A 19,472-nucleotide genomic window follows, 5' to 3' on the forward strand; every position below is an offset into this window, starting at 1 on the left:
CTCCTCACCTTCATCCTCCTCCTCTTCCTCCCTCTCTCCTCTCTTAACCACATCTGTCCATTTTTGGTCATTTCCTGGTTGATGGAATAACTGATCGGATGTGATGGGATGTTTTAATCAGACCGTCGCCGTGGGAACCCTCCACCTCATCAGCCCTCCGTTTCCACCCCCGCCGGACGCCGGGCGCCCTCCCAGAGTGCTTTGCTGCGTGGCCTTTTCAATAATGTAGGGGGGGGGGGGGTAGAAGCAGATAAAATGAGAGGAGCAGCGTGCTCCTGGCGCCGTGGGAGTTTCCACCGTGACATTTACCTTCAGCCGGGTGTGCCTTTGATGGCCTTATGCCAGACTAATGACACCCCCCCCACCACCGCCGCCACCGCCACCACTGAGGGCTACAATGAGGCAAAGAACGCCAAGAGGAACCATTAAACCAGGGGTGTCAAACATACGACCCGTGGCCCAAAACCAGCCCACCAAAGGGTCCAATCAGGTCCAAGAGAGGAGCTTATGAAATTAGACTGAAAACAATTAAATATGATCTGAAAGGGATCAGAAAAACACAACAATAACAGAGTAACTGAGAGATAATGACAAATACGAATATTTATTTTTTTTAGAGTAAAAAAAAAACAACAACTTAAATTATATCATGAAATGTTCAGATCTGCCAACTATAAAAAAAATTGGATTAACATGAAAAACCTGACATTTTTTTATTATGAATCAGTGTAATTGTACCAGTATTAAACCTCAGTTTATTATTCATACATGTTTATTCTAACGTACAGATACAGTGGATCTGAAATACACACAACCTTTAAGAACAGACTGAATATTGGTCCAAATACACAGATTTATATGAAGACATGATGTTTCTGGTCCCACTTCAGATCATATTGGTATGGGAATAAAAACTGTGGATGACCTTAAATAATATAATAACCTAAAAAAAAAAAGTTAAAAATGGAATAAAATTAGAGAACCATGAACAAGATGGACAGAAATTAACAAAAATTACCAAAAAAACCCCAAACATGAACAAAATAAACAAAAAATAGAACAAAAATTAACTGTAACTTTGACAAAACGATGTTAAAGTTACATTAACTTCACTTCAGACATTTCATGTTGTTCATATTTTTCAGATTATTCACATTTTTGTTAAATGATAGTTTGTAATTTTACATTTTTACACTAAAACAAAGAGTTTTCATTAAAATTACAAACATACATTCTGAAAATGTTTACATCTTTAAGAATTCCTTTAAAAATGTGAATAATTTGAAGTTTCTGAATATAAATCAGTGTAATTTTACCAATCTTCAGTTTCAGTTTATTATTTAAACATGTTTATTCTAACGTACAGACACAGTGGATCTGAAATACACACAACAGTTCAAACCAGACTGAGTATTGGTCCAAATGCACTGATTTACATGAAGACAGTTCAGATTTTTTATTTGTTTTTACACACCTCTCTTCTATCAGCGTGTTTGTAAATGTTTCTTATTAAATAAATGTTTCTTATTAAATAAATGTTCCTTATTAAATAAATGTTTCTTATAAATAAGTGTTCCTCATGAACTGGTTGAATTTAAACGCAGATGTAAGTCATCTGTTCGGAGCGTGTCAGCGCTGACACGTCAGGGGTTAAAGGCTTCTTCCTGTTTAATCCCTTCTCTCCACCTGTTACTGTTTCAGACTTCATTAACTCAGGCTCCGTTGGCGGCGGCGGGCGCTCTCCTCCGGCGCCACGGGGAGTCCCCGCCCCCCGCCTGGTCACATGACACCTATCATTACCTTCTGAATGTCACCCAGCAGGAGGCGCCCACCGCCGCGTGGAAGGGAAGTAAAAACGGAAAGGCAGGTGAGAGGACTGGTCTGGTACTGGGCTGGTACAGCTCTGGTACTGGTCTGGTACTGGGCTGGTACTGGTCTGGTACTGGTCTGGTACTGGGCTGGTACTGGGCTGGTACTGGTCTGGTACAGCTCTGGTACTGGGCTGGTACTGGTCTGGTACAGCTCTGGTACTGGGCTGGTACTGGGCTGGTACTGGTCTGGTACTGGTCTGGTACTGGGCTGGTACTGGGCTGGTACAGCTCTGGTACTGGTCTGGTACTGGTCTGGTACTGGTCTGGTACTGGGCTGGTACTGGGCTGTTACTGGTCTGTTACTGGTCTGGTACAGCTCTGGTACTGGTCTGGTACTGGTCTGGTACTGGTCTGGTACTGGGCTGGTACTGGGCTGGCACTGGTCTGGTACTGGTCTGGTACTGGTCTGGTACAGCTCTGGTACTGGTCTGGTACTGGTCTGGTAGTGGTCTGGTACTGGTCTGGTAGTGGTCTGGTACTGGTTTGGTACTGGTCTGGTACTGGGCTGGTACTGGTCTGGTACTGGTCTGGTACCGGTCTGGTACTGGGCTGTTACTGGTCTGGAGGACGGAGGTTCTGTCCAGTCATGTCCACTGGTGTCCAACATGCGGCCCGTGGACCAAAACCACCAGAGTGGGGTCCGGTCCACAGGATGAAACTGAAAATGTGAAGAAATGACACTGAACACATGAACAAACAGGAGTTTAGGTTCAACATTCAGAACAACATGATGGAGGAAAAACGACATGACAATATTTGCATTTACAAAATATTCTTTCACAAAAACCTGTGAATAATCTGAACAAATCTGAACAACATGAAACATCTGAATAGAAGTATGTGGACTTTGAACATTATTATGTTACTGCCGTTCATTTTTTGTCCACTTTTGTTCATTTTATTAACTATCGTATTCTTTTACATCAATTTTTAATCATTTTGTTTATGATATTTGTTCATTTTAATCAATAAAGTATTATCACAATAACCTATAAATAATGACAACTACAAATGTTTTCCTTTACTTTTGTGTAATTTTTTTTTAAACATAATATAGTGTAACAATTTTTTTTTTTCTTCAAAATTTGGGAAAAATCACATGATAATATTTACATTTACAAACTATCCTTTCACAAAACATTTGAATAATCTGAACAAATATGAACAACATGAAATGTGTGAAGAGAATGAAGTGCAATTTGAACAGTTTTCTGTCATTGTTATTAATTTTTTTGTCCATTTTATCGTATTCTTTTACATTCATTTGTAATCATTTTGTTTGTTAGTTTGGTCTGTATTTCTTTATTTCTTATCAGTAAAAGATCATCATAATAACCTATAAATAATGACAACTACAAATTTTTCCCTTTGCTTTTGTGTAAATTATTTTTTTTTACTTAGTATAGTTTGACCAGTTTTTTCAACATACTACACACTATGACCACACTTTCAAAATTTGTGAAAAATTACATGAAAATGGTTACATTTACAAACTATTCTTTCACAAAAAATATGGAAAACCTGAACAAATATGAACAAAATGAAATGTCTAAAGAGAAATAAGTGCAATTTTACCAAAATCATGTCATTGTCGTTTATTTTTGTTTATTGCGTTTACTATTGAATTCTTTTACATTAATTTTTAATCATTTTTTGTTAATTTGGTCAATATTTGTTCTTTTTTTATCAGTAAAATACTATCATTATAACCAATAAATAATGACAATTACACGTTTCTCTTTGTTTTAGTGTAAAAAAGCAAAATTACATGAAAATGTTTACGTTTAGAAACTTTGTTTTTACAAAAAATGTGAATAATCTGAACAAATCTGAACAACATGAACTGTCGTCATATAAATCAGTGTAATTATATTAATATTCTATTTATTATTAAATGTTGTGTGTATTTGTATCTGTACGTTAGAATAAACATGTATAATTAATAAACTGAAATTGAACATTGATTAAATTACACAGATTCTACTTCGGAAAATTCCAGGTTCATATTATACACATTTTTTAAAGGATAGTTCAAATGTAAAAAAAAAATTCATTTGTGTAATTTTACTTTTTTCACTGTAGAAGTTAGAAATAAAAAGTTTTATATTATTTATGAATATTATATATAACATTCATCCAAATAAAAGTATTAAATCCTACATTCGACTTCTTTGTTCTGTCGGAATTGTCCGATTTCCAGGAGGTCAAACCGGGTCACGACTCTGAGGAGACGTCTGATTGGACGAATTAATCACATGACAACAGTCAAACAGTAAAAGACGCAAAACAGCCGAAGTTTATTCATAAAAACCTGAGATCTTGAACCTTCAGACTGACACGAAAACAATCAAATAAGGAGAAAAATGACGTGAAAATATGACATTAAGAATAGTTGAGTTTAACCCTTTAAATTCAACAACATGACAATATTAGTAAATAATGAAAAGATGTATTTAAAATATAATGAATGCTAAATGAAATGTAATCTGATTATAACCTGAATATAATATGAACATAATCTGATTATAATATGAACATAATCTGATTATAACCTGAATATAATATGAACATAATCTGATTATAATATGAACATAATCTGAATATAATCTGAATATAATCTGATTATAATCTGATATAATTTTGTTTGGAACAAAAATGAGCAAAAATTAAAAAAAAAAAATAGTAAGTAAAATAAAACTTAAGATGTAAAAACTAATGAGTAAAAATATGAAAATAATGTTGAAATGTGAAAACACTGACTGAACAAAGGGTTACAGGCTGTGACAGATACGACAAAGACGAAGAAAAAACACAAAGAATATGAAAAAAAGGAAAATACTGAGTCTGGTTTTGGGTCTAGAGCTGGGTCCAGGTCTCAGTCTGGATCTGGGTCCTGGTCTAGGTCTGGTTCTGGATTAGAGTCCAGGTCCAGTTCTGGTTTTGAATCTAGTTCTGGGTCCAGGTCTTGGTATGGACCTGGCTCTGGTACTGGTTCTGGTAGTGGACCCTCTGGGTTCTGGTCTGTGTCTCAGATCTGGTTCTGGTTCCTTTTTCCAGTGCAGACCTTTGTTTGACTGAGGACGGGGTCTGGACCACAGTCCAACACTGACCCCTGGTGGATCCACCTGAACGCTGCAAGGCCATGGTCCCCCATCCTCAGACCAGGTCCTCATCAACCAGGATGTGGTCTTCACTGGGTCCAGTCCAGGATCCGGTCAAGGGTCCAGGGTCCGGTCCAGGGTTCAGTCAAGAGGCAGGTTCCGGATCAGGTCTAGGGTCTGGTCCAGGGTCAGGTCCAGGTTCCGGTCCAGGGTCTGGTCCAGGGTCCGGTCCAGATGCCAGGCGGTCCAGCAGCTCCTGTCCCAGGTCGGGTCGTCCACTCTTGGCGAGACAGGAGGCCAGGTGGCTGAGGTTGCGGTGGGGGGGCGGGGCAGTGGGCAGGCCCCGCCTCCACAGGGCCAGGACCTGGAAGGCCCGGGACGCCGGACTGCCCCCGGCCCGGAGCTGGACCAACTGGACGGTACTGCGACGGAGACGGAGGGACAGAACCAGCAGAGAGACGTCCTCCTGGGACAGACGAGTGGACAACCAGAGGAGGACCGAGTCCAACAGGGACCGGACTGAGTGGACAGGAAGGGACCGGACTGAGTGGACAGGAAGGGACCGGACTGAGTGGACAGGAAGGGACCGGACTGAGTGGACAGGAAGGGACTGGACTGAGTGGACAGGAAGAGACTGGACTGAGTGGACAGGAAGGGACTGGACTGAGTGGACAGGAAGGGACTGGACAGGAAGGGACTGGACTGAGTGGACAGGAAGGGACTGGACTGAGTGGACAGGAAGAGACTGGACTGAGTGGACAGGAAGGGACCGGACTGAGTGGACAGGAAGGGACTGGACTGAGTGGACAGGAAGAGACTGGACTGAGTGGACAGGAAGGGACCGGACTGAGTGGACAGGAAGGGACCGGACTGAGTGGACAGGAAGGGACCGGACTGAGTGGACAGGAAGGGACTGGACTGAGTGGACAGGAAGAGACTGGACTGAGTGGACAGGAAGGGACTGGACTGAGTGGACAGGAAGGGACTGGACTGAGTGGACAGGAAGGGACTGGACTGAGTGGACAGGAAGGGACTGGACTGAGTGGACAGGAGGACGGAGACGAGGATGGAGAGGGAGACAGACACGAAGACGAACATGTTAAAAATGTACAAAATAATCAGTAAATAAGTCAAAGTAATAAGTTTGAAACATCATTTAATAAACTAATATTTAATGATTTAATGTGAAACTAATCAGTTCTACATTCAATAAATGTATAAATATCGTAAATATCACAAGGTCTAAATCCACCGATAAAAACAAACTCTGTCGAATACTAATGAGGTCACATGTAGGAAAAGAATCAGACTTTCAATCATAGTTTTTTTATCAGTAAATTTGTTTAAATTTGTTTCAAAGGTGCAAAAGTATCGTTTTTTGTTTTTTTTCTCATGATCTTTATTTTTTTCCTTTAGTGACGATAACTGTAACAGAATAATAAGTAAAAATAAGATGACTGACTTCTGTCGTGGCGTTTTTTCGTCCGGCTGATGATTGGTCGGTTTCTGAGTCCAACCTGAAGAAACAAACAAACAAACGACTTTTTTTCATTAATGACGTTTCTCGAACTTCGGTGAATGTGGGTTTAGTTTTTCCACCTTCGGTAACGTCAGGGTCATCCTACAGACCGGCTCCCCCAGAACCTCCTGGTCCGTCAGCTGGTCTCGGGTCCGGTCCACGTGAGCCCGGCTGACCTTGTAGAACATGGCCGTCCCCTTGTAGTGCTGGGAGCTGTGGTTCCCAAACGGGTCCACCTGGGTCAGACGGACCCGGATCTGGTTCCTCCGCTGACTGTGGAAGGTCAGGCGCTCAGGGACCAGGTTCTGGTTCTGGTTCTGGTTTGACCCTGGTGCAGATACGAGATGGAGTTTGGAGATGATCCCGAAGACTCTTTAACCAACAGAACCGACATTCAAGCAGGAACATAATAAACAAACCTGAGTAACAGTGTGGTTCAGCTGTTACCTGGTCCGGCAGAACCGCTCTGGACTCAGGAGGACTTTCCAAAATGGCCGCCTCAGAACCTGATGTTTGTTGTTTTTATTCTGGTACGAAAATAGTTCCTAGAACTAAACTGAAAACCTGAACACTTTCATGGAAATAAAAAACATCTGCAGTATACAAACATAGATTTGAGTTTAGTTTGTTGTTCATTTCATTGTTTTTGTTCATTTTTTGTTAATTTTGTTGATGTTTGTGTTAATTTTCTTGATGTTTTTGTTCATTTTGTTGATGATTTTCCTCATTTTTTGTTCATTTTGTTGATGTTTGTGTTAATTTTCTTGATGTTTTTGTTCATTTTGTTGATGATTTTCTTCATTTTTTGTTAATTTTGTTGATGTTTTTGTTCATTTTGTTGATGTTTTTATTAATTTTTTAAAATGTTTTTGTTCATTTTGTTGATGATTTTCTTCATTTTTGTTCATTTTGTTGGTTTTTTTCTCATTTTGTTGTTTTTGTTCATTTTTTGTTCATTTTGTTGTTTTTGTTCATTTTGTTGATGATTTTCTTTATTTTTGTTCATTTTGTTGATGTTTTTTCTCATTTTGTTGTTTTTGTTCATTTTTTGTTAATTTTGTTGTTTTTGTTCATTTTGTTGCTGTTTTGTTCATTTTGTTGATGTTTTTGTTCATTTTGTTCATTTTTTGTTCATTTTGTTGCTGTTTTGTTCATTTTGTTGATGTTTTTGTTCATTTTGTTCATTTTTTGTTCATTTTGTTGATGTTTTGTTCATTTTGTTGATGTTTTTGTTCATTTTGTTCATTTTTTGTTCATTTTGTTGACTTACTGTATATGTGGACTGAACCCCGCCTCCTGTGTCCATATTTTCTGCGGTCTGTACCTCTGACTCCTCCCCCTTACCTGTTGAAGTGATGTTTCCGCTGAACCTCAGGATCAGCTGATCTCCTTCGCACATTGAAACCTCGTGGGAGGCGTCCACGGCGCCGGCGTACCCCTGGGCCCGGAGCCTGGACACCTCCCATTCCAGGTCTCTGCTGGGGAGGGCGGACACCAGGACGGCGCGGGGGTCGTCCTTCTGCCGCTGGAGGATGACGGTGACCGCGTGGCGGCGGGCGGTGTCCTCCAGGTCCTCGGCCAATGAGAGCAGATGACAGGGCTGGACGGGCGACTGGAGGCGGAGCACCAGGACTCTGAGAAGAAGGAAAAGGACCATCCAGTCATACAGTTTTACCACAAAGGTAACCAGAGGGCATGAAATGCATCATGGGAAAATAAAACACATGTAACATGATGTTGATTATTATGTCAGTATTTGCTGGTATTGTTAGGTTATGATTGTTTTGTCTATTTTTTTATATTGTTGATTATTTTCATTTTGCTTCATTTTGGTGTGTTTGTTTATTGTCTTCATTTTGTTCATTTTTTTGCTTGTTTTCATTTTGTTCATTATTTTGTTTTTGATTTTTTTGTTTGTTTTCATTTTGATCATTATTTTGTTGTTTTTGTTTATTGCCTTAATTTTTGTTGTTTTTTGTTATTTTATTTATTTGAGTTTATTTTGTTCTTTATTTTGTTGTCTTAGTTTATTGTCTTCATTTTCTTGATTACTGTGTCCACTTTTTTCCAAGTTTGTTGATTAGTTCGTCCAGTTTCTGCGCATATTGTTTATTCAATTATTTTACTTCATTTTGTTTACGCTCATATTGTTCATTGTTCATTATATTCATTTTTGACTTTTTTTTGGTGTAATTATTATTATTATTTTTGCTTACTTTATCGATTACTTAAATAATTTTTTTTGCTTGTTTGTTCATTTTGTTGTTTTTGTTTGTCGCCTTCATTTTGTTCATTATTTTGTAATTTTTTTTGTTAATGTTGTTGATTATTGTCAATTTTTTTTCAAGTGATGATTATTTTGTTCATTTTTGTTCATTTTCTTATTTTTGTTTAATGTCTTCATTTATTTATTTTTTTTGATTATTTTGTCCATTTTTTCTACTTTGTTTATTAGTTTGTCCAGTTTTGTGCACATTGATTATTTCATTTTTTTCTTCATTTTGTTTAATTTGGTTTATGCTCATATTGTTGATTATGTTCATTTTTGACTAATATTTTATTATTTTTGCTTACTTTATTGATTACTTTAGTCATTTTTTTTTTTTTTTGCTTGTTTGTTTATTTTGTTGCTTTTGTTTATCATCTTCATTTTGTTCAGTATTTAGTAATTTTTTTGTTAATATTGTTGATTATTGTCAATTTTCATTCAAGTGGTGATTATTCTGTTCATTTTTGTTAATTTTCTTATTTTCGTTTATTGTCTTCATTTTCTTGATTATTTTGTCCATTTTTTTTCCAAGTTTGATGATTAGTTAGTGCAGTTTTTGTGCATATTGTTTATTCAATTATTTTAAATTAATTTTTGGTTCATTTTGTTCATGCTCATTTTGTTGATTATATTCATTTATGACTAACTTTTTTCATATTTTATTGACTTCTTTGGTCATTTTTTTGTCTCTTTTTTTTTTTGCGTGTTAGTTCATTTAGTAAAAGACACTGGATTTCATAAACACAACTAAAAAGAAAAAGTTGTTGCCAAACTTCACGCCAAAGGCTGCAACAGGCAAAATGATCAACAAAAAAAAAAAAAAAAAGAACAAAAATGTCCAAACCCACCTGAGGACCTGAAGAGAACTGGAATCACACTGAAGGAGTGAAATAATGGAACCATTAAAGGAACAGTCCAGATGTTATAAAGTCTGATCAAAACACTTAAATACTCTGAATACATGTTATTCCATTAACTCCTGACACAGAAACATTAAATCCAGGAATTCCATATATCCCCCCCCCCCCCCCCCCCCTTAAACCCTTAAACCCTTATGTACAGAAAAGCTGCTGTTGACGTTCTGCTGGGATTATCAGCCTATGGAGGACCTCAGAACATCAGACCGGACCACGTTTGGACCTGCTCCATGAAAACTTGTGGTGTTTTTATGGTCAGAACCTGTTTTATCAGAGTTTTTACTTGAATAATGGGTTTGTTTGATGGCGTCCAGACCAGAGCTGGGGAGCCGTTCATGTTCAGAACCCTCATGTGGAAGTTTCCATCAGGTCTGAACGTCCACAGGTGAGTTTAACGGAGTCAGTGCGCTAATGAGACCAGGTGACTTCTGGGTAATTTGTAGAAACAGCCTGTGAATAATGTGTGTGTTATTGTTGGTGCAGTGGGAGTCCATGTCTCTGTGATTAAGAGTTAGATAGTATAGTATAGTATAGTATAGTATAGTATAGTATAGTATAGAATAGTATAGTATAGTATAGTATAGCATAGTATAGAATAGTATAGTAGTACAGTATAGTATAGAATATTGTGCAGGATACTATAGTGGTGCAGTGTAGTGTAGTGTAGCACAGTATAGTAGTGTAGTATAGTATAGAATATTGTGCAGTGTACTATAGTAGTGTAGTGTAGTATAGTATAGTATAGCAATATAGTACATAGTAGAAAAGTATAGTATAGCATAGCATAGCATAGTATAGTATAGTACAGTATAGTATAGAATATTGTGCAGGATACTATAGTAGTGTAGTGTAGTACAGTATAGTACTATAGTATAGTATAGAATATTGTGCAGTGTACTATAGTAGTGTAGTATAGTATAGTATAGTATAGTATAGTAATATAGTAAAATAGTACATAGTAGAAAAGTATAATATAGTACATAGTAGAAAAGTATAGTATAGTGTAGCATAGCATAGCATAGTATAGTACAGTACAGTATAGTATAGTAGTACAGTATAGTATAGAATATTGTGCAGGATACTATAGTAGTGTAGTGTAGTACAGTATAGTAGTATAGTATAGTATAGAATATTGTGCAGTGTACTATAGTAGTGTAGTGTAGTATAGTATAGTATAGCAATATAGTACATAGTAGAAATGTATAGTATATTATAGTAATATAGTACATAGTAGAAAAGTATAGTATAGTATAGTAATATAGTATAGCACATAGTAGTATAGCATAGCAAAGTATAGAATAGTATAGTACAGTATAGTAGTATAGTACATAGTAGTATAGTATAGTATAGTATAGTACAGTACATAGTATAGTATAGTATAGTACAGTACATAGTGTAATATAGTATAGTACAGTACATAGTATAATATAGTACAAAGTATAGTACAGTACATAGTATAGAATAGTATTGTAAAGTATAGTATAGTATACTATAGTACAGTATAGTATAGTATAGTAGTGTTACAGTATAGTATAGTATGGTACAGTACAGTACATAGTATAGTACAGTACAGCACAGTACATAGTATAGTATAGTATAGTACAGTACATAGTATAGTATAGTACAGTACATAATATAGTATAGTATAGTACAGTACATAATATAGTATAGTATAGTATAGTACAGTACAGTATCATATAGTACAGTATAGTATAGTACAGTACACAGTATAGTACAGTACAGTACATAGTATAGTATAGTATAGTATAGTATAGTATAGTATAGTACAGTACATAATATAGTATAGTATAGTACAGTACAGTACATGGTATAGTATAGTACAGTACAGCACATAGTATAGTATAGTATAATATAGTACAGTACAGTATAGTACAGTACAGTATAGTGCAGTACAGTACAGTATAGTATAGTACAGTACAGTATAGTATAGTATAGTATAGTACAGTATAGTATAATACAGTACATAGTATAGTGCATAGTATAGTATAGTATAGTATAGTATAGTATAGTATAGTATAGTATAGTACAGTACATAGTATAGTATAGTATAGTATAGTACAGTACATAGTATAGTATAGTATAGTATAGTACAGTACATAATATAGTATAGTATAGTATAGTACAGTATCATACAGTATAGTATAGTATAGTATAGTATAGTACAGTATAGTATAGTACAGTACAGTACATAGTATAGTATAGTATAGTACATAATATAGTATAGTACAGTATAGTATCGTATAGTATAGTACAGTATAGTATAGTACAGTACAGTTTATTAGTACAGTATATAGTGTGTTTTTTGTGATATACTTGAGTCATTTTTGGTCAGGTTTTGGTTTGTTAGTTTTTAGTTTTTCTATTTGTATATTTTTTCTTCATAAATAGGACTGTGGTGGTTCAGGGTCAGGGGTCAGGGGTCAGGGGTCAGGGTCAGGGTCAGGTTCAGGGTTAGTTCTCCTGATGTGGTCGTACTGATGTCAGTTCTAATCTCATGGTAAAACTGTCTGATGTTCTGGACATTGACCCGGTCCAGGTCCAGGTCCAGGTCCAGTGTCCTCTTCATGGTCTACGTGGTCGGTGGACTCCTGATGACCGTTTCCACTGGTGGTCGGTGTCTGGACGTGGCTGTGATGAAAGTCCAGAACCCAGAGAACCTGAAGACCCTGCTGAAGTCCGTTTGTGGTCTCTTCAGAACCAACGACTGTGTGACCAAGAAAACCCACAAACCCAAACGGAGACCAAAACCACCGAGTCTGGTCTGCAGTCCCAGGTGACCCCAGGGTTTAACCAGTTCAGACTGACCCTGGTTTAATGAGGTAATTCTGACCCTGGTCTCCATGTTCTAGTCTCATCAGTCTGATCCGGGGCTCACATGGTTCCATCAGGTCCATCTGGTCTGAGACTGGACCAGACCTGGACCCGTCGTGGACCAGCTGTGTCCCCATTCACAGGTAAAGAACTGCCTGCTGTTCCAGGTCCAGTTTCTGTTGATCTGCTCATGGACACTGTGGTTCTGTTCAGGGTTCTGTATGTGGTCTTCTGCTGGTTCTGTTCAGGGTTCTGTATGTGGTCTTCTGCTGGTTCTGTTCAGGGTTCTGTACGTGGTCTTCTGCTGGTTCTGTTCAGGGTTCTGTAGGTGGTCTTCTGCTGGTTCTGTTCAGGGTTCTGTATGTGGTCTTCTGCTGGTTCTGTTCAGGGTTCTGTAGGTGGTCTTCTGCTGGTTCTGTTCAGGGTTCTGTACGTGGTCTTCTGCTGGTTCTGTCGTCGGTTGGTTCTGACGTTCTGCGTGGGAGGAAACAGCGTCAGATTGAAGACGTTCAGACGATCAGACGGACGGAGGTGGAGGACGGAATTCAGCAGAGACGCCCAGAGACCAGGAACCCAGGTAGGAGACGGGACTGGACCGGACTGGACTGGAGGTCTGGGATGGACACGGTGGACCAGTGACCAGTGGACTAATGTCCAGTGGACGTCATCAGATCAGTTTGTTGATGATCTTGTTCATATTTTTGCTCATTTTCTTCATGATTTTCTTCATTTTGTTGATTTGTTTTGAATGATTTCAAACCTTTTTTGTTCCTGTTGATTTTTTGTTGATTTTTTAAATTGATTTTGCAGATTTTTTTGTTGGTGTTTTATTCATTTTGTTGATTTTTTTGTGTGATTTTGTTCATTTTTCATGTTCATGTTGGTATTTGTGGAGGTTTGTGATGGACTGGTTTTATGTTTCAGGTTGTTCTGCTGGTGGGTGGACGCTGTGGACGCTGTGGACGCTGTGGACGAATGTCCAGTGGACACATCCTCAGAGCAGACAGATGTCCTCAGACCGTGGTCCATCCTTGGTCCTCGTCTCTGGTTTTATTTGCTCTGTTTTTTCTTCTCTGTTGGATTTTTCTTCTTTAAGTTTTGGTTTTTGTTGTAGTTTCTTCATGTTTGAAAATTCATCTGTTCACTGGTTTAACAAACTGGTTTAACAAACTGGTTTAACAAACCCATGGAACTAGTCCATTTAAGTGAACAACAGTCTGACAAATATTTAACACCACATGTAAAACTACACTTTATTCTTAAATAAAAGTCTGTATTTTATGATGAAGTCCGTTCATTTTCACTCATACAAAGTGTCATATGATGAAAACGGAGTCTGATGTGTTAGTTTATTTTTTTATTAATTAGTTTGTAGAATTTTTATATTGTTGATTTATTTGGTTCATTTAAAAAAACCTTCTTCACTATTTTGTTGATTTTTAGCTAATTTTATTCATATTTGGTTTATTTAGTTGATGTTCATTTCCTGGTAATTTTGTTGATTATTTTATTATGTCTTTTTTTTTTTTTTTTGATGATTTTGTTCATTTTTTGTTATTTCTTTTTATTACTTTATCCAGATTTTAAATTTTTTTTGCTTATTGTCTTCATTTCTGGCTCATTTTATTTTTATTTTATATTAATTTTATTGATTATTTAATTAATTTTTGGGTCATTTACTTGTTTATTGTATTGAACTTATGGTCATTTTGTCGATTATTCTTTTCCCATCTCAAATCTGTTATTAAAGACAAACCGACCTGTGGATGTTCTCTGTCAGCTCCATGGACACCAGTCCTTTCTGCTGGTTCTTCACGTTGACGTCCTCCATCAAACTCCACTCTTTGTCTCTGTAGACCAGGACCATCAGCAGATCCATGGAAACCTCTGCAGATGCCTTTACATGACGATCCAAAGCCCTGAAACAGACAGAACAGCAGAAGAACGCCCTCTGGTGGATGAACAGGATCATGGTTTTCTGCTCCTCAGAACCAAACGTCTCAGCTCATCCTCATAATCTTTGTGTTTGATTTAAATTTAATGTTTAGGTTTTGAGCTGTGAATGGAATAATAGGATTTAAATACAATAAAAATGAATGAATGAATGAATGAATGAAATCTTTATTTTGAACATGTCGACAATGAAATCAAAACAAAAATCAACCAACAAAATATAAGTACTGGTACATAAATGATTGATAAGCAAACAAACAACAAAATAAATAAATAAATAAATAAATAAATAATACTAATAGTAAATTAATAATAATAATGATAATAATAATAATAATAATAATAATAATAATAATAATAAAACAAATTAAATTATACATGCTTGAAAAGGAGTAGGAAGAAGTAAAAACTTATGTTCTCCTACCCCATATTTCTAATCCTTATGGTCATTACATAGCAATTATTATTTAGTCTGAATATAATAATAATAATAATAATAATAATAATAATAATAATAATAATAATAATAATAATATCACACATCCAAATACTTGGATAAAGGTGATTAAAATAAGAAGAAACAGTCAAAAGATGAAACATATTAAACGTCAGAAGGTCCAACCTCAGTCTGTTGTTGACGTGATGATCCCACGATAAAGAACCGCCCACCGACCGGGTCTTCAGCTCCTCCACAGGCCCCGCCCTCTTCTTGGTGGGGTTGGGGGGGCAGGGCAGGGTCAGGGTCATGGTCCTCCTCAGGGGTTGAGATGTCGGGTGGGTGAGGTAGAGCATGGGGCTGGTGGACACCACCGGGTGGTAGACCTCCGTCCTGGACCGGACCGAGGCCAGAAGGACGGCGTCCAACGGCTGGACCTGCACAGACCAGGAGACGAAGGGATGAGGACCAGGAAACGAAAGGATGAAGAGCAGGAGATGAAGGGATGAAGAGCAGGAAATGAATGGATGAAGACCAGGAGAAGAAAAGATTACAACCAGGAAACGAAAGGATGAAGACCAGGAGATGAAAGGATGAAGACCAGGAGATGAACGGATGAAGGTCAGGAAAGGATTCAACAGACTGGTTGTGGTCGGTTACCGAGGCCTGGATCATCACCGGTGCAGTGAAGGATTGTGGGAGGTATGTGAGGCCGACCCGTGGATCGGTGGTCAGTTTGAAGGAGGACCCTGTTCTGGGGACGGTGAAGGTCTCCTTCTTCAAACGGGAAACCACAGCGAACAGACCCAGGGCGTAGACCCGCACCTCAGCCAATGAGGACTGTGGAAGAAAACGCATCATCAGGAGGCGGAGTCTGGTTAAGGATGCCAAAGTGGTCCACATTCAGACCGACATGATCTAAAGTGGATCAGAACCAGGACGATAAGAACCGAAGAACACAGAAAGAACGACGAATACTAATGATTCTGTATCATTTACTGTAAAAAACATTCAATTATGAAAATATTTACATTTACAAACGATCCAAACAAAAAAAGATATGAGTAACCTGACACCATGTGGGCTACGCTGTAAACCAAAACAGTACAGTGTACGTGTGACATCATCACACATGCACAACGAAGGAGGAATCGATAAGAAGAATCGATAAGAAGAATCGATAAGAAGAATCAATAAGAAGAATCAATAAACAGGCAAACGATTCCAATGAACTGAGCTACACGGAACCAGTTCCTTTTGAGAACTGGGTTCCCATCCCTGATCACATGTTCCTTCACATTTTTGTTTGTTTGTTTTTTTTCACTTGTTTCCGTCGGATCCTGACTCCTCTCCACTTCCTGGTCCTCACCCTCTGTCCGTCGCAGTTCCCCTCCGTCACCACCGGGTGGATGTAGTTCACCCTCCGCTCGGCGTCCACCACCTTCACCACCACCTCCCTGTAGTTGCCACGGTAACGTGCGGAGAAAGGGACCGCCACGGCGACGGGGAACGGGAAGACGGCGCCCGGTCGAAGCCCCACCCTGACGACCCCGCTGAGCAGCTCCTCGGCCCCGCCCACCATCAGGAAGCTGAGGGCGTCGACCGCCTCGCAGACCAGGGCGCGGTGGACGCCGGGCGGAGCTCTGACGAAGCAGACGTCCGAGACGAGAGGACGAGCGCCGCCGCCGTCCGCCTGAGCGGAGAGACTACAGGAAGTAGAACGTCAGAGTGTAGATCTGAACCAGCCAATCACAGACCACAGGAATCTGATAAGGGTATGACATCAGAGGACGCTGAGCAATGAGTCAAACTCCAAAAACATCAACCTGAGATGATTCAGTTCAATTCAGTTCAATATGATAGAATTCAGTTCAATTAATTCAGTTCAGTTGAGTTCAGTGCAGTTTAATTTAGTTCAGTTTTGTTCAATTCAGTTCAGTTCAGTTCAATTCAATTTAATTCAGGTCAATTTGATACAATTCAATTCAATTCAGTTCAATTCAAATAATTCATTTCGACTGAGTTAAATTCAGTTCAGTTCAGCTCATTTCAATGCAGTTCAGTTAAAGTCAGTTCAATTCAATTCAATTTGATTCAATTCAAACAAGATTTCAAAAATTCATACAAAATTTGAACTTTGACCAAAGTATAATCACATCTGTTCTGGGTCTGTGGTAAAATATCAACACAACTAGGTCTGAATTCAACCAATAGTTTTACTGTAAAAGTGTAAACAAACAAACAAACAAACAAACAAACAGAACCAAAAATAATACCCCTTCCCTCCCCTGTGATGGGCGGGGTCATAAACTAAATATGATGATGATGATGATGATTATTATTATTATTATTATTGATCAGGACGTGTTTGTGTTTTATTGATCATAAATGAACAGATTCTGGTTTGTTGGACCTGAACTCACCCCATACAGACCCATGTGGACCTGGTCTCTTCTGGACCCAGGTCCTGTTTGTCCTCCAGGTGACCCTCAGCCTCCTCTGGACCTGTGACCTCTGTTTGTTCTGGTCTCAGTTCAGACCCGGATCTAGAGGTCTCATAATCTGGTCTTGGTTCAGACCCAGGTCTACAGGTCTCAGACTCTGGTCTCGGTTCAGACCCAGGTCTAAAGGTCTCAGACTCTGGTCTCAGTTCGGATCTGGGTCTACAGGTCTCAGGTGAGTCCAGGTGAGGTTCTGGGTGTCCATGTGGTCCTGAGGTTGGTCCTGGTTCCTGAGGACCAGGTGTTGACTGTTGGTGGATTTGCTGGTCCAACCTGGTGATGATGGTCTTGAGTCTGTTCAGGACTTCCTCGATGTGGTCTGAGATTTCCAGGATCAGGTTCATGAAGGTAGACCCAGATCCAGATCCACCTGAAACAGAACCCACATAAGAAACTGAAGGGTCAGACCATGAAGGTCTTGGTTTGGATCCAAAACCACCAAAGCCAGTGAAGTGTAGTAGTACTTCAGTAACAGTACTGTGGTAATACTGGTACTAGTACAGTACTAGTACTAGATTAGTACTGTACTAGTACTACTTTCAGTACCAGTACTACTAGTACTAGTACTGTGGTAGTACTGTACCAGTACTGGACTAGTACTAGTTCTGCTCTCATATAAAAGCTAAATATTCACAGTAGAATATAAAGTTCAGAGAAAACACTGACGACCTGACAAACAATAATTTATTAAATAAATGTAACATTTATTTAATAAAAGAAGTTAAATGTGATTTTAACAAATATTTAAGTGAATTTCACATTTAAATCATGTTTGAATCACAGTTGAAGAAGCTACAAAAGGTTAAAGGTTAACTTTAATCATTATCCTCATCAGGAAGTTTGGTCTGCATTTTACCCATAATGCACCACAGCACCTAGCATTAGCATTAGCATGTAGCACAATACTAAATGCTAATAAAATGGCATTATATTATCATTAATAATAAAAAAAAAAAATAATAATAATAATAACAATAAAAAAGAAAAATTAAGACACATAGCAAAACAAGAAACAGAATTAATTTAAAACAAATAATCAAAAAGATAAACATAAATTAAGGAAATAAGCCTAAAAATGTAAGAAAAATTCAGAAAATAAGCAATAAAATGAAGTAAAATGAAGTAATTAATCTGCTGAAGTGAATATTTCTGATCAGTGTCTAATTATTTATGTTTTGTTTGACTTATTTTTATTTATTTTACTGTGAAAAAAATAAACAAACTGTATTTTCTCTATTTTCTAAACTGTTGGAGGTCCTCCAGTCCTTCTTCTTCTTCTGCACCTGCTGGAGGTGGATCCGGGTCCACGTGGTCCTCAGGTGGATCCAGGTCCGCGTGGTCCTGTGGTGGATCCAGGTCCACGTGGTCCTGTGGTGGACCTGGGTGCATGTGGTCCTGTGGTGGATCCAGGTCCACGTGGTCCTGTGGTGGACCCGGGTGCATGTGGTCCTGTGGCAGATCCAGGTCCACGTGGTCCTGTGGTGGATCGGGTCCATGGGTCCTGCAGACACAGGTCCACACCTGGTCCCTCCAGGTCCTCAGTTGGTCCAGGTAGAAGATGGACACCTCCCTCAGAGACACCAGGACCTCCTGACCCGCCTCCTGGTCCCAGGAATCAGTCGGACCTGGACACAGACCTGGACCTGGACCTGGACCTGGACCCAGACCCGGACCTGGACCCAAAGCTGGACCCGGACACAGACCTGGACCCAAACCAGGACTTGGACCCAGACCTGGACCTGGACCCAGACCAGGACCTGGACCTCCTCCTCTTTGTTCTTCTCTTGGTCTCTGTCCGTCTCTTCTTCTGTGTTTGCATCGTCCAACGGATTCAGAAAACATGTTCAAGACCGCAGAGTCCAGAACCAGACCCACGTCCAGACCAGTGTCAGACCAGTCCAGTATCCAGTCCAGTATCCAGTCCAGACTAGTACCAGACCAGTCCAGTATCCAGTCCCGTCTGTGTCCTGGTCCTCTGTGGGACTGTCTGGTCCGGTCTGGTCCGGTCTGGTCCAGGTCCTGGTTTACAGGAGTCCCCGTTGTATTTTTACGGCTGTCGGCTGTAAAACACGT

At 38.9% G+C, this 19,472-nt stretch overlaps 1 protein-coding gene across 1 annotated transcript; it reads right to left on the bottom strand.

The window, feature by feature from the left end:
- Positions 1 to 5,117: 5,117 nt before the first annotated feature.
- On the bottom strand, positions 5,118 to 17,363 carry LOC115416817 (death domain-containing protein 1). The gene is made up of 9 exons (XM_030130700.1): positions 17,322 to 17,363; positions 16,268 to 16,604; positions 15,559 to 15,738; positions 15,085 to 15,335; positions 14,270 to 14,428; positions 7,823 to 8,125; positions 6,602 to 6,863; positions 5,536 to 6,010; positions 5,118 to 5,491 (listed from the first exon to the last, which is right to left on the bottom strand). The coding sequence occupies exons 1-9, from the start codon at positions 17,324 to 17,326 to the stop codon at positions 5,118 to 5,120; spliced, it is 2,346 nt and encodes a 781-aa protein (XP_029986560.1). The 5' UTR covers positions 17,327 to 17,363.
- Between the last annotated feature and the right edge of the window lie 2,109 nt (positions 17,364 to 19,472).

The sequence above is a fragment of the Sphaeramia orbicularis genome, unplaced genomic scaffold (assembly GCF_902148855.1).
Source record: "Sphaeramia orbicularis unplaced genomic scaffold, fSphaOr1.1, whole genome shotgun sequence".
Taxonomy (NCBI): Eukaryota; Metazoa; Chordata; class Actinopteri; order Kurtiformes; family Apogonidae; genus Sphaeramia; species Sphaeramia orbicularis.

What these genes read in the sequence shown, in the direction of transcription:
- LOC115416817 (XM_030130700.1), bottom strand. An exon ending in GGAACTGCGACGGACAGAGG is followed by an intron (nt 15,739 to 16,267) that starts GTGAGGACCAGG and finishes TTTCTTCCACAG; the next exon opens with TCCTCATTGGCTGAGGTGCG. An exon ending in CTTCCTGTCCACTCAGTCCG is followed by an intron (nt 5,492 to 5,535) that starts GTCCCTTCCTGT and finishes CTGTCCACTCAG; the next exon opens with TCCGGTCCCTGTTGGACTCG.